This window comes from Podarcis filfolensis (assembly GCF_964270895.1).
Source record: "Podarcis filfolensis genome assembly, chromosome: Z".
Taxonomy (NCBI): Eukaryota; Metazoa; Chordata; class Lepidosauria; order Squamata; family Lacertidae; genus Podarcis; species Podarcis filfolensis.
This window is the reverse complement of record NC_139617.1, coordinates 41,299,408-41,325,504: the sequence shown is the minus strand read 5'-3', so window position 1 is coordinate 41,325,504 and position 26,097 is coordinate 41,299,408. Positions and strand designations below refer to the sequence as shown.

The 26,097-nt window shown below is 44.8% G+C and overlaps 1 protein-coding gene across 10 annotated transcripts in view; it reads right to left on the bottom strand.

Annotated features, from left to right (window-relative positions):
* Positions 1-25,221, bottom strand: part of CACNA1B (calcium voltage-gated channel subunit alpha1 B) — a 328,172-nt gene extending 302,951 nt beyond the window's left edge. For 5 of the 10 annotated variants that reach the window (XM_083597106.1, XM_083597109.1, XM_083597110.1 and 2 more), the window contains exons 1-3: positions 24,681-25,187; positions 21,248-21,354; positions 8,764-8,903 (exon numbers count right to left, since the gene is read on the bottom strand). In XM_083597106.1, coding sequence (XP_083453232.1) covers positions 8,764-8,903; positions 21,248-21,354; positions 24,681-24,984 — 551 coding nt within the window. In that variant the 5' untranslated portion in view covers positions 24,985-25,187. Of the gene's footprint in view, positions 1-8,763; positions 8,904-21,247; positions 21,355-24,680 lie in introns of all 10 variants that reach the window. The other 5 variants (XM_083597112.1, XM_083597115.1, XM_083597108.1 and 2 more) reach the window with 3 other exon arrangements.
* Positions 25,222-26,097: the final 876 nt, after the last annotated feature.

Here is a 26,097-nt window from a genome sequence, read left to right as displayed (position 1 = left end):
AAGGCTCTATTCAAAAGTAGCCAGAGCCAAATATTTCCATGCTCATCCCTTTCTAATCCAGTCCTCTTTGTTCAGAGTTTTCTGCAAAAAAGAAGAAAGCTTTTTTGGTTTGACTTGATTCCTTTCATGGTTTCTCTCTTTAATGAAAGGCCCCCAGTTTCAATAGCCAGGATTGTACAGGTACACTTGGGGTAGACTTTTGCCTGAAACCATGGAGAGCAGCTGCTACAGAGGTCACACCAAGTGTCACATTCCCTTTTGGGCAGCCTTTTGGGGGCCACATGCTAGTGGTTGGATGGGCCAGCTGCAAAAGGGATGGAGCAACAGGGTAAATTTTACTTTGTTACATTCAGCTAGTTTCTCACTCACTCTCCTCTCTGTCCTCCATCCAAAAGCACTACCAGAATTCAATGACATATTTCATCCAGACAATAAAACTCAAGGAGAATGCAAAGTAGGGCTGGTGGACTGTAGGGAAGGAGTTTTTAGTGAGAGGTTTAGCCTGAGGAAAGGGGTGTGACCTAGAAAGCGTCTCAAGGGTCAGAGTGTTTGAGGCTTGAGGCTTTCCACCCTTGTTATAGAGAACACCAAATTATATGGACCTTTTACCTTACTCAAAATAAGTTAGCTTCCTGTGTTCTATAGTCATGCAAAGAAGCAATTGCAGGTTCAGCATGTCAGAATTACGTCTGTTCCAAGACAATGCACTTTATTTACACACCTGAGTTCCCAGCTTATCATGGTTTCTCATGCACCAGCACTTACTTCCTCGCTACTGCTTGGGTTTCCATTATATATGGCTCTGAGATAGTGGCTTGTTTCTCCTTAATAAGCCAGAATTCCTAAGCTAAAAAAACCACCATGGTTTATTGAAGTCTGGTTTGTGATTCCAACTGGCTTGGGAGAAGGAAACTGCCATTCTAGGCTTAGCTGTAATGGGAAGCTAAGTTTCATTGTAGATTCCTGTTAGTTTCTCTTTCTCATGACCAAGGAAGAGTAATCAGGCAGAATGTACCGTATTTTTCACTCTATAAGACGCACCAGACCACAAGACGCACCTAGTTTTTGGAGAAGGAAAACAAGAAAAAATCTATTCTGAATCCCAGAAGCCAAAACAGCAAGAGGGACCACTGCGCAGTGAAAGCAGCAATCCCTCTTGCTGTTCTGGCTTCTGGGATAGCTGCACAGCCTGCATTCACTCCATAAGACGCACACACATTTCCCCTTACTTTTTAGGAGGGAAAAAGTGAGTTTTATAGAGCAAAAAATACGGTAATTGCTTGCTGCTTACACATAATAAGCCATGGTAAACCAGAAAACCTGGCTTATCATGATATTTTGGGCTCCATCAAACACTATTTATTGAGCCTTCATCCAGATGTGCTTGGACAAAGCTTATGCAGAGGTTACCGTTGGACTTCTTCACTGAGCATTCATTCCAATTTATTTACAGGCATGTTATATGACAGTGAGCATTCATCCTAATCTCTTCATTGGGTGTTTATGCATCTGCTCAGCAATGATCATTCCTAGTCATTAGCCAAACTTACTGGGGCTGATAGAAACAAGGATCCTACAACTGTAGAGCTACAGGCCATACCTGCCATCAATTGCATTTTAAGTTGAGTTTTTGCACCATGGCAAGCACTTTAAAACGCTTTAATAGTGCAAATGTAAACTTCTGCTATGGTCTTGAATCCCTCCTGGAAAATGTTGACCATCTAGTAGCAACCTTTGATGATCATAGAATCATAGACTTGGAGAGTTCAACCCCCTGTAATGCAAGAATCACAGCTAAATAAACCCTGACGGATGGCCACCGAACCTCTGTATGAAAACCTCCAGTGAAGGAGATTCCACCACCTTCCCATACCCTCCAACATTTCTTCGATAATAGGAACGTCCCATTCCATATGGATAATTTTACTATTTATACCCCACACAACTTACTGGGTTGCCCCAGCCACTCTGGGCAGCTTCCAACGTATATACAAACATAATAAAACATTGAATATTTTTTTTTAAACTTCCCTATACAGGATTGCCTTCAGACAGTTCAGGGGTCAGATAACTCTATAGCCTCCAACATTTCTCAAATGAAAACAGGGACATCCTAAGGAAAAGTGGGACATTCCGGTGTCAAATCAGAAACCAGGATGGCTTCTCTAAATCAGAGATGTCCCTGGAAAATAGGGACACTTGGAGGGTCTGCCTTTCTAGGGAATTATGAAATGCACTCCCCTGCCAAAGGAATGAACAGGACAGAAAGTTTATTGCCAAGCTGACCCTTACAATCATTTCTATGGCACACCTGTCTAGTGTATAGGTAGCTAATCCCCAGTCTGTGCTCTATGGAGCAGTTGCAACAATTGGGGGGCACTCTCCCTCCACTCATTTATTTACCTCCCCCCCCCCGGGGCTAAAACACATAGCTGGAGGCTTTGCCTGCATGGACGCTGCCTCTGCTCTTCCCACTTCAATCCTCTCCTGGTTCCGAGAGACAGTGGTGAAAGAAAGGGTTGAGGAACACCTGGCCCTTCACTTGCCTGGCCTGCCTATTCCTCCTCTTTTACCAACCCATCCTGTGCTCCACCCTCCAGCTATGGAGCTTCTCCTGCCTCTGCCTCTTGCCTCCTGCCTGGTACAGGCCCCATCTCCCAAGTCAGACTCCAGCCTCCCTTTCCCTGGTGCACACTCGTCAGCGTCCTGACAGTCAGTTTCCTGACAGGAGTCCATTCCACTGTCAAACAGCTCTTACTGTCAGAAGGTTCTTCCTAATGTTTAGTCAGAATCTCCTTTGCTGTCATTTGAAACTATTGGCTTGGGTCTTACCCTCTAGACTAGAGCAGCAGAAAACAAGCTTCCTCCATCTTCCATGTGGCAGCCCTTTAGATATTTGAATATAATGACCCTTGCCCACTACAGTCATACCTCGGGTTACAGACGCTTCGGGGTGCGTTTTTTCAGGTTGCGGACCGCCGAAACCCGGAAGTGCCGGAACGGGTTTCTTCTGGGTTTTGGTGGTTACACATGCGCAGAAGTGCTAAATTGCGCTTTGTGCATGCGCAGAAGCACCGAATCGCAACCCACTTGGGTTGCAAATGCTGTGGGTTGCAAACATGCATCCCACGTTCACCTGAGTATCCACTGTATTTAGGTAATGATCATTCAGTGAACCAGTTATAAATTTCTAGATGTTTCAGCAATATGTGGTGGTGTTGAAATAAAGCTGTGGAGGGGTGTTTGTTTGGTTTTTGCTCTTGGTCTTGCAAGTTGAAATGGCAGGCATTACAGTTAATGTAGCAACCTCTTTCCCGCAGAGAGCCTCTCTGCGAAGAAATGTCACCAACTATCTATACAAAGTCCTCTCCCTGCTGCCCGCCTGGTAGGAAGCCCCATGTACAAGACACTTTCAATACATCCCAGCTAGGATCAGCAGGAGAAGCCAGAAGCCTTGACATTAACACTCTTGCACTTCAAAAGAATGCATGTGTTTGATGAGAGCAACAAGGCTTCTTATTACAGCTGTCTAATCAAACTTGCTATTGTGCAATTATATTCAAAGATCAAACAGCACTTAAAACTACTTGCAATAATGATACCAAAAAAAAGGCTGGCATTTTTTTCTAAAACGAATCGCTTACATCGTGTGTGCATATGTAACATCACATCTTTGTTTATGATCCTATGACTAAGACAGCATCCATCAGCAGCACCCCAGAAAATAATTAACTTCTTTCAAGCAATGGAACAGAAAATACCCTTGCCCCACACGTCACCAGGCTCCTTTCTCTTAAGAGTCCCCTATGCAATAAAAGTGTTGTATCCAACTAAATTTTACTCAGAGCAGACCTACTAATATTAACTCAAATCAGACCAGTGACCAGGGTTACAGACGCTTCAGGTTGCGTTTTTTCGGGTTACTGACGCGCCGAAACCCGGAAGTACCAGAACAGATTACTTCCAGGTTTTGGCGGCTGCGCATGTGCAGAAGCACTAAATCGCGCTTTGCACATTTGCAGAAGTGCCAAATTGCAACCCACGCATGCACACACATGGCACTGCAGGTTGCGAATGCTGCAGGTTGCGAACATGCTTCCCGCACGGATCACGTTCTCAACCCAAGCTTCCACTGTACTGTCAACACTGACTAGCAACAACTCTGGAGTTTCAGGCTGAGACATTCCCAGCCCTACTTCGGGATACCTGGGATTGAAGCTGGGGCCTTCTGCACACAAAGCAGCTGCTTTAGCTCTGAGCTATGGTCCCTCCGCCAAGGTAGGATCCTAACTAATGGGTTCAAATCGCAAGAGGGAAGAGATTTAGACTAAATAGGAAGAACTTCCTGATGGTGCTTCAATGGCCCCACTTGGAGATAGCAGAGATTGAACCTGAGATCTTCTGCATGCAAAGCAAATGCTCTAAGCCTAGAGCAAGTGTCCTTTCCAAGTCAGTCATGCCCATCAATTTTAATGAGTCTACTGCTGCAGGTCAAACTTTGAATAAAACCCTAAGCTATGAAGACACACAACCTACTATAATATTTAGGAGGGTTTCCCAATAGATCCCATTACTCATGATTTTTCCACAAGGTAGAGCAACCGCCGTATTTTTCCGTCTATAAAACGCCCCCATGTATAAGACGCCCCCTATTTTGGGGGACTCAGATTTAAGAAAATGGGGGGAGATGGCCCCATGTATAAGACGCCCCCTAATTTTTGACATTATTTTTTAGGGGGGGAACCTAGTCTTATACATGGAAAAATACAGTATTTTAAGTTTTATGCCACATACATGAAAGCATAGTTCAGAACAGAAAATCAATCTGGAACAACTCAAACATAACCAAGCTGTTCTCGTTGTCATAGACACAGATCAGAATCCCATTTTACCTATAGGTATATATTTAAAAGAACAGGGAGGGGATCCACCTTGATTATGAACATAATATACTCACTTGGAGCACTGAAGAGAAACTTATTGGCATTAAGCAGTCTTGAGTTTGAGCCACTGAACACTCAGTTGAAATTTACTAGCTTCAGTTAACTCTGAGAAAGCTCTACTCTGAGTTAAGTCTGGGCTGTAATCCAAAGAAAATAAACCTTAAAATGGCAACCCCAACTGAACTTCCTTGGAAGTAAGTCCACTCAAACTCAATGAGTCTTGCAAAAGGGAATATCCTCAAATAAGAGCACCAAGAACTACATACGGTTTAGGAAAAAAATTATTGTAGTAAAGATTCTTGTAGTAATTTACAATGCACCTTGCACTGTGAGTCTAGGAAATCTTTGGGACCACCTGATCCCTTATTTCCATGCCTGATCACTATGATTTTTGGAGGAATCTCTGTTGGTGGTCTACCATGGCTCAGATGGCTGGCTTGTAACTACTAGAAAAGGTGCATTTGAAACTCCTTCCCAACTGAGATTAAACAGGCACACACACACCTCGGTGAACTTCAGGCACATGGCAAAGACTTTCTTGTTCCAGCAGGCATTTTAAGGAAGTGTTTGGTTTTCCTATAATTTTTGATTATTTAATTGTACCCATTTCTGTGGATTGTATTCATGTACGCTGCTTAGAAATGTGAATAATTAAGCAGCATAAAGGTAAAGGTAAAGGGACCCCTGACCATTAGGTCCAGTCGCAGACGACTCTGGGGTTGCAGCGCTCATCTTGCTTTATGGGCCAATGCAGCTGTCGTACAGCTTCCGGGTCATGTGGCCAGCATGACTAAGCCGCTTCTGGCAAACCAGAGCAGCGCACGGAAACACCAGTTACCTTCCCACTGAAGCAGTACCTATTTATCTACTTGCACTTTGATGTGCTTTTCAAACTGCTAGGTTGGCAGGAGCAGGGACCGAGCAACGGGAGCGGGGATTCGAACCTCCGACCTTCTGATCGGCAAGTCCTAGGCTCTGTGGTTTAACCCACAGCGCCACCCACATCCCAATTAAGCAGCATAGAAATGTCTTAAATAAAGGGATGCAGCTCTCCAGATTTTGTAGGACTACCACCTGCATAATTGTTGGCAACAACAGAAACTGAAGTTCAGCAACATTTGAAGGGTCACCAGTTTCCTCCACTCAGCTGTAAATGGAAATATATTACCATTGAGAAAGACCTGTTTGGGTTAATATGTTTTCCACTCTTAGATGTTTTCATATAAACATGATGAGGTTATTATTGACATTTTTAGAACCACAGAACTGTAGAGTTGGAAGGGACCCCAAGGAGCATCCAGCCCAACCCTGTGCAATGCAGGAATCTCAACTAAATCATCCATGAGAGATGGCCATCCAACCTCTGCTTAAAAACCTCCAAGGAAGGAGAGTTCACTAACTTCCAAGAGAGGCTGTTCCGCTGATAGTTGTCTGAAAGTTATTCCTTGTATTTAGTCAGAATCTCCTTTCTTGTAAACTAAGGTCCTAGCCTCCAGAACAAGAGAAATCAAGCTTGTTCCCTCTTCCATGTGACAGCCCTTTAGATATTTGAAGAATGCAATCCTGTCTCCTCTTAGTCTCCTTTTTACCAGGCTAAACATACCCAACTCCCTCAACCATTCCTCATAAGGCTTGATTTCCAGACCCCTGATCAACTTGGTTGTCCTCTGCACACGTTCTAGCTTATCGATATCTTTCATAACTTGTGGTGCCCAGAGCTGGATACAGTACTCCAGGTGTGGTCTGACTAAGGGGGAATAGAGTGGTAATATTACTTACCTTGATCATGACAATATATGTCTATTGATGCAGCCTAGAATAGCATTAGCTTTTTTTCCTGCTGCACCACACTGCTGACTCATGTTAAGCTTGTGATCTATTAAGTTTCCTAGATCCTTCTCACATGTACTACTGGCAAGCCAGGTGCCCCCCATCTTAGATTTGGGCAGCTGGTTCTTCCTACCTAAGTGTAGAACCTGACATTTGTCCCTATTGAAATTCATTTTGTCAGTTTTCTCCTAGTTCTCCAACCTGTTAAGATCATTTTAATCCTGATTCTGTCTTCTGCATCACTGGCATCCCCTTCCAGTCATCTGCAAATCTGATGAGCATCCCCTCCATATATTCATCCAAGTCACTTATAAAGTTGTTGAACAACAACAGGTCCAGGACAGAACCCTGTGGCACCCCAACCGTGACTTTTTTGCAGGATGATTAGGAACTGTGGGTGAGCACTCTTTGGGTTCGGTCAGTCAACCAGCTACAAATCCGCATAACAGTTACCTTGTCCAGCCCACATATCTCCGTAAGAATATCATGGGGGACTTAGTCAAAAACCTACTGACAGCAAGATACGCTATGTTCACAGCACTCCCCTGATCCAACTAGGCCATTATTAGGTATTTCTGGTTTAGTGTGCTTATTTTAACTACATTAAGAATTAAGGTTTGTAACCATTATTCATCCCATCTCAGAGCAGACACACTGAAATGGATGGACATGACTCATTTGTGTACAGTGGACGCTCGGGTTGCGAACGTGATCCATGTGGGATGCACGTCCGCAACATCTGCACATGCGGGGGTTGCGATTCGGCACTTCTGTGCATGCGCAAAGCACAATTTAGCACTTTTGCGCATGCGCAAAGCGCAGAAACCCATAAGTAACCTGTTCCAGTACTTCCGGGTTTCAGCGGTCTGTAACCCAAAAAAAACGCAACCTGAAGCATCTGTAACCCGAGGTATGATTGTACTGGTCTGAGTAGAACTTAGCTAGATACAATAGCTTCCTTAACTGAACATGAATGCTAATCTTATTTTGGAGCAAGCATGCTTAAGACTAAACTGTCTGAACATACGAGTTTAACTGATTAGCCACTTTGAATCACTTCACATGTGAATAAAACAATTATTATGAAGAGCCAGGTGTACACTTTATTTAGTTTCAGTACAATGGCACATGTTACAGCAGACAAACACACAGGCCTGTCCATGAGTAAAGGAAGAATAGCTCTAAGCCAGTCTGCCATCTATATAAATATTTGGAGATGCAGACCCTGCTTATGTTGCTTGCCAACCCTACTTAGGACAACCCCATTCCCCTTGCCAAGCCCTCACCCTCCTTTACCCAATCCCCCAAATGATCCAAAGATGCCAGTTGGGTATTTCAGCTCATCAACACGCCTGAGGTACTTCTCAGTTTATACCAGTCAATAACTGTAAAGGTACAAGGAGGAAAATGGACACCCACTCCTTATTATACCATATCCAGAAGCTCAAAATAGGGCACAAATAGATGTTTCATAACTGAAGAGCAAATCATCATCTTTCCAAAATATCCAGCATATTGATCTTTTTATTCAGTATTCTGCTACTTCGTGACTCCTACCCCTTTGCATTCTTCTTGGTCTCTAAGGCAAAGTGAACCTCCTTTTGTTCACATATTGTCCAATCTAATCCACCTCTAAAACATTTCCTGCTTTTAAAACTGTTCTGTACTTTTCAGAAGACGATTTGGCATTAAAAAGAAGAAGAAAGAAATGAAAAGGATTGCCTTCAGAGTTAAGATCTGCCAACCATCTATTATTTTTTAAGTGTGTTCATAAACTTGGGCTAGACAAAGGCTTGCCCAAATTCACCTCCACAACAGCTCCTCTGTAATTCTTCAAATATAGCTTTACTATAGAATCTTAATAGCATCATACTCTCTTCTTCACCTTGCTGATGATAATAATAAGCATCAAAGCAACTCACTCTCAGCATAATTTCTACGAATTGTGGAGACGGGCGAGAGAGAGCGGGGAGAGGGGGAGATCACTTACCCTGTAAGGACGACAACAAAATCCATCACGTTCCAGCCGTTTCGGAGATAAGAGCCTTTGTGGAAAGCAAAACCCAGCGCGATGATCTTAATGCCAGCTTCAAAGCAAAATATTCCAATAAAATATGGCTCAGTGTCATCCTAAAAAGAAGAGGAGGGAAGGGGAAGAGCAGCAATGTCAGGCAAAGAGCTACAATTCTACAGGTGCTGGGATAGTCAATTCACGTTTTATTTCTTGCTATCAAGAGTTCACTGTTTGGTTTGGTTTTTCTACACTGTACAGACTGTAAACTTCACCCTCAGCCATCCTACCCTGCATTTCCTCTCCTGTGAGTCACCTCAAACTCATGTTTGTGTTTTAGGTTCAAACTTATGAAATAGTGAAGCAAATGAAGATTGAAAAGAAAGGAGAGTGTGTTATCCTCCAAGCCTATGTTATCGTAGAGTCATCCAGTGTCTTCTGCATATAATCTGAGGCCTTTTTATGAGTTGAAACTGGAATCACTACCTCGTGTCCCATTTCCCGAAATCCTTCCTGATTTCCTACTTTCCTCATTGATTCTGCCCCCTTTGCAGAGTGAATCTACACAATCACTCTCCCCGTTTTGAGCCAGAATTGAGGTCAGCTAAGAAGCAAAGAGGGAGTATTGTTAGCAGCTTGACAGGAATAAAGCAGGTGGATCTTGCTGCACTGCAGCTTCCATCAGAGCAGAAGGCAACACAGCCAATGGTCAGGGATGCTGGGATTTGCAACATCTGGAGTGCCACAGCCTCCTCACCCCTGTTCAAAGAAGCAGAATTCCCCACCGTATGAAAGGATTCCCTCCTAAAGGGAGTTGCTTCTTAGAGTAGGGGTGGGAAACTTTGTTCGCTCTAGGTATTGTTGGACTCCAACTCCCATCAGCCCTGGCAAGCATGGACAGAACTCAGAAATGTTGGGAGTTGTCATCAGTATCCCCCCCACCCCAAGATAAAAAGGTGCCAGAACTCACGATGAAGTTGTTGCAGAAAGTTGCAGGGCAACTCAGAGCAGCTCTGAACAGATACCTGTTTGACAACAGCCATGTTCACCACCTGTGAAGTTGCAAAGAACAACAGCACCTGTCTCCCTAGATGTGCCCCCCTCCCTCATTTTCTTAGATTCAGGCAACTGGCTAGGACAACTTGGAAGGTTGTTTGTGCAAATGTGTGTGTGTGTGCAATGGTAGAGGCCTGGCTGAAGAGCTTAAAGTCCGCCACTGCTTGCAACGCCATCAAAAAAAGTAATGAGACTCATTTGGCATTACTTGTTTTTGAGAAACCATGCCAGGTCTTAGTAATCACAACATCCTTTTCTAAGTGCTCACAGACCAACCATTAAATTGTTTGTTCGGGGATCTTTCTTGGTATCAGTTTCAAGCTGACCAGTTAGTAGTTACCTGGGTCTTCTTTTTCCTCTTTTTTGAGACGTTGGATACAACTTTTGCCCACCTCCAGACTGTAGGGAGCTCACCTGTTTCCAGGAATTCTCAGAGTTTGTAGACTCTGAGATTACTTATGCAAGCTCCTTTAGTACCCTTGGATGCAGCTCATCAGACCCTGAAGATCTGAATTCATCTAAAGTAGCTAGATGTTCCCTTACCCCCTCTTTTCCTTTCTGGGGCTGCAGCTCCCTCCTTGCTTTGTTTATTCCATTATCACCAGCTTGGGCACCACTTTCCTTTTGGATGAAGACAGAGGCAAAGTAGGCATTGATCATTTCTGCCTTCTCTCTATCACCTAATAGCATTTCTCCGTCTTTTCCAATCAGAGAACTTTGCTTTCCATGGAGGCGCAGGTTGCAGCCACACCAAAGGTGGCATTTTTCCATCTCCGCTATATTAAGCAGTTGGTCCCTTACCTTTCTCACCCTGATCTGGCCACAGTGATCCATGCAACGGTCACCTCCAGGCTTGATTATTGTAACTCGCTCTATGTGGGGCTGCCCTTGAAGCTGACCCAAAAACTCCAATGGGTGCAGAATGCCGTGGCGAGGCTCCTTACAGGGTCCTTGCCATGGGATCACATTCATCCAGTGCTTTACCAGCTGCACTGGCTCCTGGTGGAGTACAGGGCCAGGTTTAAGGTGCTGGTTTTGACCTTTAAAGCCCTATGCAGCATAGGGCCCACGTACCTACGGGACCGCCTCTCCTGGTATGCCCCATGGAGGACCTTAAGGTCCACAAAGGACAACATTTTGGAGGTCCCAGGTCGCAAGGTGGATAGATTGGTCTCAACTAGGGCCAGGGCCTTTTCAGTACTGGCCCCGACTTGGTGGAACGCTCTGTCAAAAGAGACTAGGGCCCTGCAGGACTTGACATCTTTCCGCAGGGCCTGCAAGACAGAGCTGTTCCGCCTGGCTTTGGTTTGGACTCAGTCTGACCCTTATGTTTCCCTCCCCTTACGGTTTTGATCTATGGGCTACTTTTAAAATGAGGCTGCATTTTAAATTGTATTTTAACCTGTATTTTAAAGTGGTTGTTTTCGTTTGTTTGTTTTTCCTATTATCTTTTTACTGTAATTTTACTGGTGTTAGCCGCCCTGAGCCTGGCTCTGGCCGGGGAGGGCGGGGTATAAATAAAATTTATTATTATTATTATTCATTCTTCCTCCTGTTTCTAACACAGCCAAAGAAACCTTTTATTATCATTATTAATGTATCTTGTAAGCCTGAACTCATTCTGAGCATTGGCCTGCCTGACCTTCTCTCTGAGACTGTTAGTTACTCATGTATACTCTTCTTTCGTGATTTCCCCTTTCTTTCATTTCTTATTCATGGCCTTGTTAAATCTAAGCTCATCTGTAAGCTCCTTATGCAGCTACCCTGGTTTCTTTAGATGCCTCTCAATTTCTTTCTTGTTGGAATTGTCTGCATCTGTGTCTTCCATCTTTCACCTTTAAGAAACTCCCATTAATCTTTGAAGTATTTCTGACCATGTGATCTCACCCAGTAGTTCCTTAAGGTATTTGAAATCAGCCTTCTTAAGGTCCAGAATGCATGTCTGCAGTTCCAGATTAAACCCTGTGGAGGCCCGTAGGCAGTCCAAGGTGAGGGCATGGAATCAACCTTGCAGCTCCAGCAATATATGGATCCTGGCAGTCTTGCATCCGCGTGTCATGTTCCTCCAGAGGTTCGTCTCCTGCATGGGGAGATCTTCCACCTCCCTAGGTGCATCACTGCTCCAGGACAGTCCACTCTGCTCTATCAAGGAATTCCTCCTCTTGGCCAGTAGCTCAGAGTGTGGCTGAGCTTAAGTTGCTGTGCCTTCTCGTTCAGCAAGGCAACCGAGGGTAGTTTTGCACCTTCTCGGGCAAGAAGACAAACATGGCACAGGTGTTGCTGGTCACTGCAGCAGCTCCCTCACCACCCACATCTCTTGGTCCTGGGTACCCCCTGAGGCAGCACTTGGGACCTTCCCCTCAAACCACCCTCACAAATGCCCCTGTTTACAAGTCCTGATTATGAGCTCCCGGAGGCTGCAATCAATCTTACATAATCATAATATCATACAATCATGATACAATACCATACAATCATAATATAAAATCATAATATCACATAACTGTGACATCATAATATCATACAATCATAATATATCATACTATTGTCCAGGATAAAAACAAGTGTTGGGGACCGTTGTTTTGTTTATTATGCTGTGTATTTTCTGTTTTTATATTGTAAACTGACCTGTGATCCTCTGAAGAAGGGCAATAAGAAATACTGGGTTATATTTAGTATTTTTTCTACCCATTTATTAATGGCCATGGCTAAGCTCATAAACTTGAGTAGGTCTACTCCATGTAAAAACAGCATACAAAGAAGACCTAAAGTGCTAATCCAAAATCATATGACAAAAGAGCAATGCCTGCCCATCTCACTTAAAGATGAACAACTCAAAGTTTAGAGTCCTACAGAGAGTCTTCCAGAGCCTTAAAGACTAACAGATTTATTATGGCATAAGCTTTCCTGTAGTCCACAAAAGCTGATGTCATAATATATTTGTCAGTCTTTATGGTGCCACTTCTTTTGCTACAAGACACAAACACACTTATCCCCCCCCCAACAAAAACAAAAGTCTCATTGGAGGTGTTCTTTGCAGCAAAGCAATGCAGCCTAGAATAAATCTCATTAGCATCCCTCACAACCTAATCCCAGAGCTGGCTACCTGGGCCCCTAAAAAGACCATCCCAAAAGGCTTAGGTGTGCCATGCGAAAGAAAAGACTTCCTCTTTTCAACAGAGGTTAATATGACTGGCTCATGCCTCGCTGCTTTTAAAGAGCCTGTGGTTAGGATACAGAACAAGGCCCATTAGCCGAGTGAAAAGGCTGTCATGTTAAATAAGGGAGAAAGCTGCTATGCCCTGCCTCCATGTCAGAACCAACAAGCAGCACATCCTGGGTAAATGAGAAGCCTTCTGCATGGATTACTTACAATGAGGACCATGTGCTCCAATCTTTTCTCTGGTCTAGAGGGGATGGGCAGCATGCGCAAGCAAGCAGGATGCCACTGGGAGTAGGGATGGGGGAGAAATTTCCATACCGTTTGCATTTTAAAGAGGAAGGAATCAATTCCCACTTTGTGAACCAATACACAAAACAAAGTATAGCTACCCTTTGAAATCTACAGTTTTGTGGTTTTGGTTGTGCATATCTTCCAAGCAAAGAACATGGGCCAAAATTAAGAGGAAGCATGCGTATCATTTTAGGGGAAACTATTTTGCAAAAATAAAATAAAATGTGTCTATTAGTCAAAACCACAGATGAAAATTAGAAAGAATTTGACTCTAAAAGGCTTGTAAGTTTTCATTAAGATCCCCACCCACCTGCCCCGCTGCCCCCGCCCAACAAGTGCAAGATGCTACAGAAGTGTGAGGAACTGGATTTCAAGATTGGGAGTGGGGATGAGAAAACAACTTTGGCAAATTAATCCTTTCCCTTCCTGAGAGATGAGTCTAGCAAGAGTTACTGTAGGACAAGGGTGAATGGAACCATCAGTCAACAGGGCAGCATCAGAACTGGACCAAAGACATTTTGCTGACAGAAGAGGAACACCCAAATTGAAAATTACTCCCCCTCCATAAATTTGAATGCCATACAAAAATACATCCATTCTGCAGAAAATTGCATATAAAACATGGATATTAGTCAAAATTGTGTGTAAAGCATGGATATTAGTCAAAACTGCACACAATAGTGTGCTCATTAGGAGAAGTTTGAACTAAAATGTTGACAAATAAGGACTTTTCAAAATTGCTGTGAGAATGTGGAGAAGTGAACGTAAGGTTTGGAAGGAGAGGAACAGAGAAACAAACAGACAAAAAATGACAGCTCCTTCTATCCCTAATGGCACCATATACCAGATGCAGAATTCTTAAGCACACCTGAAAATATGCTATGCTTGTATCATTGGTTCAAGAAGCAGATTTGGTCTTACATCAAACCAAAAGGCATAAGAAAAATGTAATTTCCTCACAAAACTCCCATCTTTAAACCTTTATCAATAAAGGTTTTGCAGAAGTTGCTACTGAACAACTGTTTTGGTCTCACCCAGTAGTGTAGCTAGCCAGGAGAGGTCCGCACCAGGCCAGTGGGGGGGCAGGTCATAGGGTGCCATGGGGGGTCTGTACTGCGACACATTGAGGGTTTGGATTCTGTGCATTGGGGGTTTGGATTCTGGGTGGCAGGGGAGCTTGAGGGATCACAGTAGTTGTTTAGTGTGTGGGGTGCTGCAGGCGGTTGCTACGCCGCTGGTCTCACCTGGGTACAAATTGGCACTTTCAAATCCTGGTATACTCACTAATGACCTGACTAAGCTATTCAATCAAGATATAATGACACAGGCTTCCTGAGATATTATATCCTCCAAGCTTAAGGTGGAAGAGAAAATAGCACACATAATATGACAAAAGGGGGGAATTTAAAGCTCCTTATTTGTGGAAAACTAGTCTCAGAGCAGCTGGCCATTATTAAAATAAGAAAAAATATCAACAGGTATCTAACCATAATACACAGTGCACATAGCTGAAACACTCAGCATTTAAACAATTCAGCAGTCACTGAATTGTTTAAACATTGAGCATCTAAGGCAGGCATGGCCAAACTTGGCCTTCCAGCTGTTTTGGGACTACAATTCCCATCATTCCTAACCACTGGTCCTGTTAGCTGGGGATGATGAGAGTTGTAGTCACAAAACAGCTGGAGGGCCAAGTTTGGCCATGCCTGATCTAAGGCCATAACACTGTATTTGCTTACTCAAGTGTAAACACCATTAACGTCAACAGGTTGTACCCAACTAAGGTCAATTCAGAGTTTACCCTTTGAAGTTAATGGGTAGTACCCAATGTTAGTTCTACTCAGAGTATATTCAGTGAAATTAAAGGGAATAAATAGCTTAGACCCATCGATTTCAGTGTCTGCCCTTCTCAGAGTAGAATTTAGCTGAATACAATCCAATAGCTTAGACCCATCGATTTCAGTGTCTACCCTTCTCAGAGTAGAATTTAGCTGAATACAATCCAAGGCACCTAACTTAGTCTTGTGCATCTATTTCTACAGCTCTACTCCAAGTAGGACTAGCATTGCCTACAGTGGGGCTTACTTTTGAATAAACACAGAAGAGTGAACTGTAAGCTGTGTATATTATGGTTAGATAATGTTGTGTTTATTTCTAAGTATTATATTGATGGTTGGTTATTGGATTTGTTTTTTAAAGCAAGTTTATTTTAAGAACATAAGAAGAGTGTGCTGGATTAGGCCAATGGCCCATCTAGTCCAGAATCCTGTTTTCACAATGGCCAAATGGATGATGCCTGTACGAATCTGACAAGAAGGAGCAGGAATAAGCACACTCTCCCCGCCTGTGGTTTCCAGCAACTGATAGTCAGAGGCATATTGCCTCTGTGAAGCCAGAATATAGCCATCATGACAGGAAGACCCTGATAACCTTCCCCCCCCCCATGAATTTGTCTCGTGCTCTTGTAAAGGGACGCAGGTGGCGCTGTGATCTAAACCACAGAGCCTAGGGCTTGCCGATCAGAAGGTTGGCAGTTCGGATCCCCGCAACAGGGTGAGCTCCCATTGTTCGGTCCCAGCTCCTGCCAACCTAGGAGTTCGAAAGCATGTCAAAGTGCAAGTAGATAAATAGGTACCGCTCCGGCAGGAAGCTAAACAGTGTTTCCGTGCGCTGCTCTGGTTCACCAGAAGCGGCTTAGTCATGCTGGCCACATGACCCGGAAGCTGTCTGTGGACAAACGTCGGCTCCCTCGGCCAGTAAAGTGAGATGAGCGCCGCAACCCCAGAGTCATCCGCAACTGGACTTAACCTTGTAAAGTTGTCCAAATTGGTGGCCACCACTGCCTTCTTTTGCGAAAGAGTTTTACTGAAATGCATTGGCAACCATCTCCATCTCCAAAGCTCTCTAGCCTCCTTTTGTGATTCTTTTTATATGCTAATTGAAGTCATTTCCTACTCACTTTCTGTGCCAAATAGTGGATCAACTGGATTTAAGAAGGGCTGGGACCTTCAGGGCTCTCCCAGATGACTTACTTGTTGAGCATTCATCCTGATCTGTTGCACAAAGCTCACACGCAGGTTAGATTATATCTGGCCTTTATTGAACACTCATTCTGATTTGTTAATAGGGTCATTATGTGACAACAAGCATTCATCCCTGTTTGCTCAGGCAGTGTTTAAAATGCCTTCATCCCAAGATTTTCATTGCAGATCCTTTTTTCTTAGCATTTCCCCCCTTTCTTGTTCTAGTGCAGGCAGAGTGCTTTACTTTAATGGTGCAAATTAGGAGCTTCAATGATGCTCTTGAATCCATCTCTCAAAATAATGACACGTTGGATAAAATTACTTTTGTTCCTTTTGTTATAAGTTTTCATCTGCTCTTTGTTTTGTTGCTTGTTATGTGCATTTGTTCCAAATATATCATATTTATATGCTTGAATTATTTTCACACTTTCATATACTGCCCTGGAACCTTCTGATGAAAGGTGACTGAGATACGTATTTAATTCTCATCATAATCATGATTTTATATTCTCATTACTTCAGACAGGCAAATAAGATGGCAAATCAAGGCTTTCAGTATGGTTTTTCTCATCCAAAATATTGTAAAATTGACAATATTCTGTATCCAATACATATGCAACAGTTCTTCCAGGCTTTTTCTGATGCGTAATCCAGCCATGTTGCTCTATTAATCTGACCTACTGATTTGTGATATATTTGGGATTTCTTTCATGAATGTTATTCACAAGCCACTCTAATTATGCTGTGAAACACCCTGAGATATTCAGATGAAGGGCATTATACAAATTTTATAAATAACAATACTAATAATAATTTTAATGTTGATTTCACATTAACCACCATGATATTTTTTTTTCTTATTGTTGGCAGGGTAGGATTTTTTACAAATAACAAAAAAGCTTGTAGAGGAGGGCTTATATAGTTATCAGTCTACTATTAAAAACTAATAATTGTTTTAATAACAACATGCTTCTTTCTAATGATTATTAATCATAAGAAATTTTTCACCATAATTCAGGGAACTAAGTTAAGGCAACCATAGCAATATGTCTCAAACCAAAAAATAACCAATCTAGCGGTCACATTTTAAGACGCTTGTAGATTTCTATATTTCTTGCCTCTATATTTTGTATGATTGTGTATTTTAAATGCTAGGTATTTAATTTCATTTTTTTCCCTTTTAAACTTTTTTTTATTGCACTGTGATTTTAAATTGTTAGTAACTTCCCTAAGTGGCAGCAGATGGGTGAGAAAGACATCTTTATATAAAATTAATAAATTAATAAAATTAATAAATTAATAAAGAAGACAGATGACAGATGACTGGCTAAACATACACCCTCAATTAATTTGGCAACACTTCAAAAAATGTATAGAGTTGCATCCAACTATGTTTTACCAAGAGTAGACCCAATGAAATTAATTCACCTAAGTTAGTCGTGTCCAATATTTTAATGGCTCTACTTTGAGTAAGATTAACTTTGAATACAACCCATATATACATATACATACACACACACACACACACACACACACACACATGTACCTGGAAAAGGCATATTTTCTTAACTCTCACATACAAGGAAGAATGCCTTTTCTAAGATCACAGGTAGGAGATGCTTCTTCTGAGATGTTACCTGCTACAACATCTCTTAATGCCCACCATCTAAAAGTATGATATTCCACTTCAAAACATTGTTCTAATGATATGCACATTTATACAGCTATAATCAACTAACTGATGGTAACTCATATACTCAGTTAAGGGTTTTGGATATTTTTTTAAAAGCCCTAGATTTCACCTTTAATGCATTCTTCCAAGAGATAAACTTATGGAACCACATGGTTTAAAATTTCATGCTAGGCAAGTGAATCAGTTTACTTTTAAAGAAGTGGTCCATGTGCAGACCTCCAGATCAGTATCAATATGTGAAGGAGCCCTTGTATGGGCCACAGAGCACAGCAATGTAGGAAATTACCTCATTTTGAATTAGACAATTGGTCCATCTAGCTCAGTATTGTCTATACTGGTTGACAGTAACTCCCCAGGGTTCCAGGCAGGACTTATTTCCCAGTCCTACCTGGAGATGCCAGAGATTGAAGCTGCGGCATTCTGCATTCAGAGCGGATGCTCTATCCATGAGCTAAGACCCTTTCTCAATTGAAACACATTGGGAATTTTGGCCACCTGGTCTACCCATTGTGACCAATGGGCTGTAGACCAGGGCTTCAATAGGGCCTTGTGTAACTGTCCATCCAGGTGTAACTGGTCCACAGACCTGGTCTACCCATGGGAAAAAAGGTAAGGTAAAGTGCAAATAGATAAATAGGTACCACTGTGGCGGGAAGGTAAACGGCGTTTCCATGCACTCTGGCACTCGTCACAGTCCTCCGAGTGCCAGAAGCAGTTTAGTCCTGCTGGCCACATGACCCGGAAAGCTGTCTGTGGACAAACGCCGGCTCTCTCGGCCTGAAGCAAGATGAGTACCGCAACCTCATTGTTGCCTTTGACAGGACTTAACCATCCCGAAGTCCTTTACCTTTACCTTTTACCCACGGGAAGAGTGGGCCCTCACCCATGGCAGTCTGGATACACTCTCACATTAGGATAGTAGATGAAATCCAGGAACTGTTATCTTAACTGACTTGTGAAATATGGAATGAACCATCTAAAAACAGGCAAAAGGAATAGCCTAAAACCCTCAGCTTTTTACTTCATTCCCCAATGTTCTTTTTTTAGGTTTAACATGTTTCAAAGGAGGGAGGTTTCAAGGTTTCATCTCCCTGTGCTAGGAGCAGCCATACCCACTCAGGTTGAGCTTCGGAAACATTCCAAAGCATCCTTTAAAAAAACAAGGAAAATGTCTACCCCTGGCTGCCTGCTTCTCTCCTCCACCCCCTCCCTGCCTGCTGATAAAGAATGAAGAGATTATCCCAAAAATCATTCTGCTTTGCATTTGAAATATTATAATTGCCTCATTACCATAAAGCCTGCTGGTAAGTTATTTTCTTTGTGAGTGGGCTGCTCCCAGTGTTGTTTTCTCTTAAAGGGAATATGGTAAATCCATCAAATTTCATCTTCAGAAGAAGACCCCCCCTCCCCCCTTCTTCTCTCCTTCACATGAGCAGTTCAAAACTATCAAATGCCTCTATGTGACCCTGTTTGAGAAAACAGAATTGGTGCTTCCTTCAAACATAGACCCACCCCTCCCTAGACCAGGGGCAGAGGAAGGGGGTGTGGTGGGTGCAGGCCACCCCGGGTGTCACCACTGAGGTGACAAAATGCCAGGCAGCATTCACTGCAGGACCTGCAGCGCACCTGAGCCACACATCTCTCCTGGGATGAGATGCAGTGGCTTGGGCGTACACAGGCTCCCTGCTGACCAAACGGTCCACCCGCTGCCTCTCCCCCAGCTGTAGGGCGGCTGAGTGGGAGGAGGCAGGCAGACTCCAGAGGCCCCATGGTGAGCCTCGCCCCTATGGGCGACTCACCCTGCCCCTGGGTGCGCCACCCCAGGCGCCCGAGCGGCTTCCTCCGCCACTGCCCTGGACCACACCACTTGCATTAGCCTCAGCCAGCCAGTGGCCTTGGTATAGGGATGAGGAAGAATGACATTCCGTTCACATTTGAGTGTGAACCAATCAAATTCGCATTTTCCAAAACAGTCCAGGAACCAAAACACTGACATCCTTTGAAATTCACACGTCTCTGAACTTCACAATGCAGCTCCCCAACCAACGTTTACCCAAAACACTGACCCTTCCTGCATTCCATCTTAGGACTGTTTCTCCCCAGATGCTTACTCTGGTGGCTTCATAACCAGTTAGTTGCTCATTCTCCCACTGTACTTTGCTTACTCTCTGTAGGCTAATAAAGAGTTAGAACATAAGAAGAGCTCTGCTGGATCAGTCAAAAGGGCCATCTAGTCCAGTATCCTGTTTTTCCAGATGTCCCATTGGGAAACGAGCAAACAGGTCAACAGTGCTCTCCCAACTGCAGTTCACAGCAACTAGTATTCAGAATCATGCTGTCTCCAGCAGTGGGTGTAGAGATAGAACATAGCCTTATCCTCCATTACATAAGGTTATCCATTGGATAAGGCTTTCAACATTGATCTGGTTAAGAAATAAGAAGAGCCCTGTTGGATCAGACCAAAGGGGGCCCATCTAGTCCAGCATCCTGTTGTCACAGGGGCCAACCAGATTTCTTTGGGAAGCCCATAAGCAGGACTTGAGCACAACACCATGCTCCCCTCTTGTGATTCACAGCAACTGGCTTTCAGAGGCATACTGCATCCAATGGTGATGGCAGAACATAGCCATCTGATAGCAGTATCCCCTGTGACTCACAACACCATCTCATCAGGAGGTCCTCTCTGCACATTGGTGCCGATTCCCTGGGGCTCTGGGTGCCCAAACACCCACAAAAAATCCCATGATGGTGCAAGGCACCCACAAATTTTGGTGCCAGAGCCTTGGGTGCATGGCACCCAAGACCCTGGACACCCACAGTCGTAGGGCCAAATTGGCACTCCTGATTCTACATGATGCTGGACTTTGAGTGTAGTAGGCACCGATCCTTTGGAACTACCTCCCATTACACATCAGGCATGGTGCCTTTTGAAGACCTTCTTTTTTTTCCAATGAGCCATTTAAGTGGAGATTTTTGTCTTAGTCTGCATGTATACAGGACTGGGAAATTATTCTTTTTTATTGCTTTAAACCTTTTTATTTATGGGATTGTTCTTGCTATGTAGATAAATAATAATAATAATATTTCTTATGGCTGAAGCCTTTACTGACAGACAGATGCCAACAACAGACACAGATTTTACAGGAAGTGCTTCATAAGTGGAATCAGATAAATACAATTAAGTAAGAGGGTAAGAATGACAACATTGCCCTCCCCCACAAAATAAATGGTACTCACCAGCCTCTCTGACATGGGCGTCTTGTCGTCAACTGGTAAGTGTTGCTCCAAGGCCAAGACGATGCAATTAGCAATGATTGTAGCCAAGATCATATATTCAAAAGGAGTGGAAGCAAGAGTTAAAGAAAAAAACTGATCAACAGAAGTATGCAAGAGAACTGGACTCATGTGTATGTGTATCCAATTCTTTCAAATGCCATTTTCATAGAGTTGTAGAATTGGAAGGGACCCCAAGGGTCATCTAGTCCAACCCCATGCAAATGCAGGAATCTCAACTAAAGCATTCATGACAGGTGGCCATCCAACCTCTGCTTAAAAACCCCCAAGGAAGGAAAGTCCACCACCTCCCAAGGGAGTCCATTCTGCTGACAAACAGCTTTAAAAGTAACTCATTGGCCAAATCCTGGCACAAACCATGTAAAGTAGCCTGGCATTATTCTTATCCTCTCTGGGAAAGAGCTGAAGTTAAGAGCAGACAGCTTGTCCAAAAAGGCCACACAACAAGTTCTGCGTTTTGCTGAAATGTGAACCAGCACATATCAGATCATGTTTTGAATCACTACACAACAACAGCCTTGCCAAGCCAGGATAGAAAGCAAAATCTGTGCTGCCTTGTAGCAGAAGGGCTTGACTAAAAGAAAGGGGGGGGGACCATAGAGAATGGATCTTAATTCATTTCCAAGCAAGGATTTATGTCAGAGTAGCCTTGTGCCTCTATAGCGAGCTCCCTCCCTTCTCTGCAGCGTGTGTATCACTGGATCCATGCCCAATTCTAGGCCAAGGCCCAGATGGCAGGGAAGTGTTTCAGCAGCACAGAGAGCTCCCCTGGGTACCAGAGACGGCTTGATTTAAACCTTGCACCAGTCACCGCCGTAGGCACACCAGCACACTAGCACACACCCCGCCCTCCTAGATGCTTGTGCTGGAACAGACTTACCCACCCCCAACCAAAACACTCCAAATGAAGCTTGCCTTACAGTCACCATGCATTACTAGAGAGCTTCTGAAGTTCCCAATAAGCTTCTGCACCCCACCCCCACCACCATGCAATGAAAGAATCTAGCCTTGCAGAAATGCAACACTTGAATTGCCACAAGGCTTTTCTTTGAGGTACATTTATCCCAAGCTTGGCTGCAGCACAGATGCCTTCCAATTCGCCTCTTCCAGCAATCTGGTGGATTCTGTTTGCCCTGTCAATACTTCCCCTGCATGCACACAGTTTCAACTGGGAAGGGGAACAGCTTGCCATGTTGCTAAGGGCAGGTCTGGTTGCTGTTCTGCGAGCATTATTAGCTATATGATTTCAGATAAAAAGAAAACAACAGGAGACCCCCCTGGGAATGCTGCCATGAAAGCACACTCCTGACACTAGTACAGATCTGCCAATACATATTTGGACACACACAGAGGGAGGGAGGGAGGGAGGGAGGGAGGGATTACTTAGCAACCTAACCCTAAGCTCAGGGTGGAAGAACCTCCTTTTTGCTCATTCTGCTACAGACAGTTCCACTACCATGGCCACAATTGCTTACAACATGAAAGGAAGAAAGGCACAGGAAAGGGCCATATAGCTCAATGGGTACAGCATCTGCTTCACATGCAGAAGGTCCCATGTTCAACCATGTTCAATGAGCCAGATGAACTGACAGTCTGACTTGTTCCTAGGATGGGACTCCTCTGGAGTCAGGTCAAGTGGAGAGACAGAGGAAATGTGCACAGACTGTGGTCCTTTCAGCTCCATAGAAGTCAGACATGGGCACGCCTGATATACAAAATTGAGCGGGCTTCTGAAATAGCAAAAAGGGCTATTTACTTGTGCAAAAGGTTCAGATGGTGTAAAAACAGAGATATTTTGCTTGCCATATGTGCTGACATAGCACACATCAGGTTGCATCCAGTGTTTCAACATACTCAGAGCAGATCCATTGAAATTAATGGACATAACTAATTTAAGTCCATTATTTTCAGTGGGTCTGCTCTTAGTAAAATTTAATTGGCTGTGGCACAATGTGTGTGTGTACACAGAAGCTTTTGCTCTGTCCATATACAATTGTGTACACACACATTTACATAGTAGAAGGCAGGCACACTTGTGTAGCTTTCTTCAGTTAGGGATTTTGGCTTGATGTAAGTTTTGCCAAAATGCATCCCCTTCAGACATCAATAACATGTCAACAATTTACAACTCACGATTGGTGACAATATACTGAAACATGCCCAATTCTTAAAAAAAGAAGAAGATGGATCTAATCCAAATACCAGAACTGGTTTAAAAAATTCAGTGGTGATATTCTTAGCTAGTGAGATGATCACCCTGAAAGTCTTCCACAGCCCAACTATCAGGACAAGAATCTAAGTACTTTGGCAGCACTGGTGAGATTATCCTGACATATAACACAAATGAAAAGAACAAGCTAAAACTAACAAGAGCATGCAGGAATTCTGAAGAAAGGTACTGCTTCTACAATGCCACAGTGAAATGTGCAAAACTGAAGTAGAGCCACACCACATAATATAAAAACACACACACTCCACAGCAAAATCAACAGCTACACCAGTCTTTTCAAGAAAGGCTTTGAACTGCATTGTCCCAAATGCAGATATTGTGTGACACACAGTTTACTCAAAACAGTGGCTTATTAAGAGACATGAACCAACTTCTTTAAATCCTAATAAATGTATGGTATCAAGAACCAACTTATTTTGGGTGGTAACAACTTAAGGCTTTGAAATGAAGGGGAGAGAGGGAAGTTTCATCAGCCTTCTTGATCCTAAAGGAGACAGCAATAAACCAGCACCCCACCCTCAGATTTCTGCCACCCACCCACCCACACAAACAGCTGGAGAGAGGGATGAAGAAGGAAAGTGAATCAAGTCAGGTGTGGCAACGTTTAGGGAGGTTAACCTGTCGCTTCAGGTGACAGAAAATACTCCAGAGACTGAGAGGAGAGCACACTGTGCCGCAAACCTCTTAGTTCTCCCTAGGGGACAGGAAGACCCCATTCATGTTTCCTCAAGTGTCTCAGGGAATCTATACAGACACACGGCGAGGGGGGCGGCTTGCAGCGAGAAGCCCCTTCCCACTTTAAAAAAAATCATTTATCTAGTCTAAGAAGAGTTTGATGTAAAGTTGGGGGATGGGGGCGAGGAGTCCGGCCTTGGCTCACCCAGAGGACCAGGCACGCCCAACCACATGAAATGCGACCCTCGGCCTCCCCAATACAACCACGCCTGAAAGAACACCTGCAACTGTCCCTGAACCCCATTCCCTCGACACGTGAGCGGTCCAGATTCATCAGAGGCACCCTCAGCCTACCCTGTGCTCAGGCCACGGGACGGGAGGAGGAGGACGGTCCCCGCGCGTTACTGGAGTCTCGGACCCCAACCGCCTCCCTCCAAACTCTCCCCCACCGTCCGCCAAGCAAAGGATATGGCCACTCCGTGATCCTCTTGGCATACTTGCGGATCACGTTGTCCTCGCTGAAGATGAAGAGGGAGCGGTTGACAGTGAAGCAGTTCTGCTTGACCGGGATGGGGTTGTAAATTGCCATGGTCCGGGCCCGCTGGGCCTTAGATTGTTTGTACACCTGGGGTCGCTGGCCGGGCTGGCCCGGGGGTCCTTGGCGGCTACTGCCGCGGCCTCCGCCGCCCACCACCGGCCCGCCGCCGCTGCCGCCGCCGCCACCCCCGCCACCACCTCCATAGCGGCTGGGTAGGTCGTCTCCGAAGCGAGCCATAGTGCTCCAAGCGCGTCGCAGCACTCCAAGCTGGCAGCCGAGCCGCGAGGAGGAAGACGCATCCCAGCGCCAGAGGAGGAGGGAGGGAGCGAGGCTCACTGGGTTGCCGCCGCCGCCGCTGCTGCTGCTGCGATCCTGGCGAAGGTTGGCTGGCTGCGGCTGGAGCTTGAAGGCAGCAAAAGGAGGAGGAGGCGGTTAAGCAGCTGCTGCCGCCGCCGCCGCCGCCACGCAGGGGCGAGGCTCGGCGAGAAGGAGAGGAGGAGAAGAAGGAAAAGGGAGGGAGCCGTCAAGCGATGGAGGTGAGGGCGAGGCTCAGTCCTTGGAGGAAGGGCTCAACTTCCCGCAACGGCCCTTTTCAGGTCTCGCCCGTGGCTGTTCGTAGGAGGCACGAAGGGCTTCCCCTCCCGAGGCTCAGCCTGCCTGATCCGCCGGCGCCCTGGGGTTATTCATTCTCTGTTTCTTTCTTTTTTGCACCGGCAGGGTGAAGGAGGAGAAAATCTTGTGCTTCTGGGGCTTCTTCCCTTTATTGCTGGGTAGAGAAAACGGCGATGAGGCAGAGACGGGGCAGCAGCTGCGGCTGCCCCGCTCCTCCTCCTCCTCCAGGGCTTCCTCCGTCCAAGATCTCCAGCCTTGGAGAAAATGAAATGGAAGCGTCAAGAGCAACCGGTTTGTGAACCTCGCCCCTCCACACTCACACACACTCGCACACGCGAGCGCACAAAAAGCCCAGGCAGCTGACTGCCGGGTAGCCAATCACCGGCGCCTACTCCACCCAGCGCTACAAGGATTCCCAGCCAAGCCCCGTATCAATCAGCAGGGAGGGGGAGAGGAGGGGAGACGCCCCTTCCCAAGGGCTTGGTGTCCAGAAAAGGGGCGGATTGGGCTGGCTGGCGGGAGCGGGTTGCTAACGCTTACGAGCAAAGCGCCAGGCATCTAGGCATTTTCAGCCTAAGCAGAGAAGGTGGTTGATGAGCTCTATTGATCGTAGGAGAGGAGAAAGTGTGGGGCGAGCGAGCGGGGGGTTGCTGCGAGCGTATCGGGTTCCTGGCTTGCTTGTTAGACCGGGCGCCAGGGAGGCGTCCCGCCAACGTCAGTGGCGGCGAAGTTCATTGT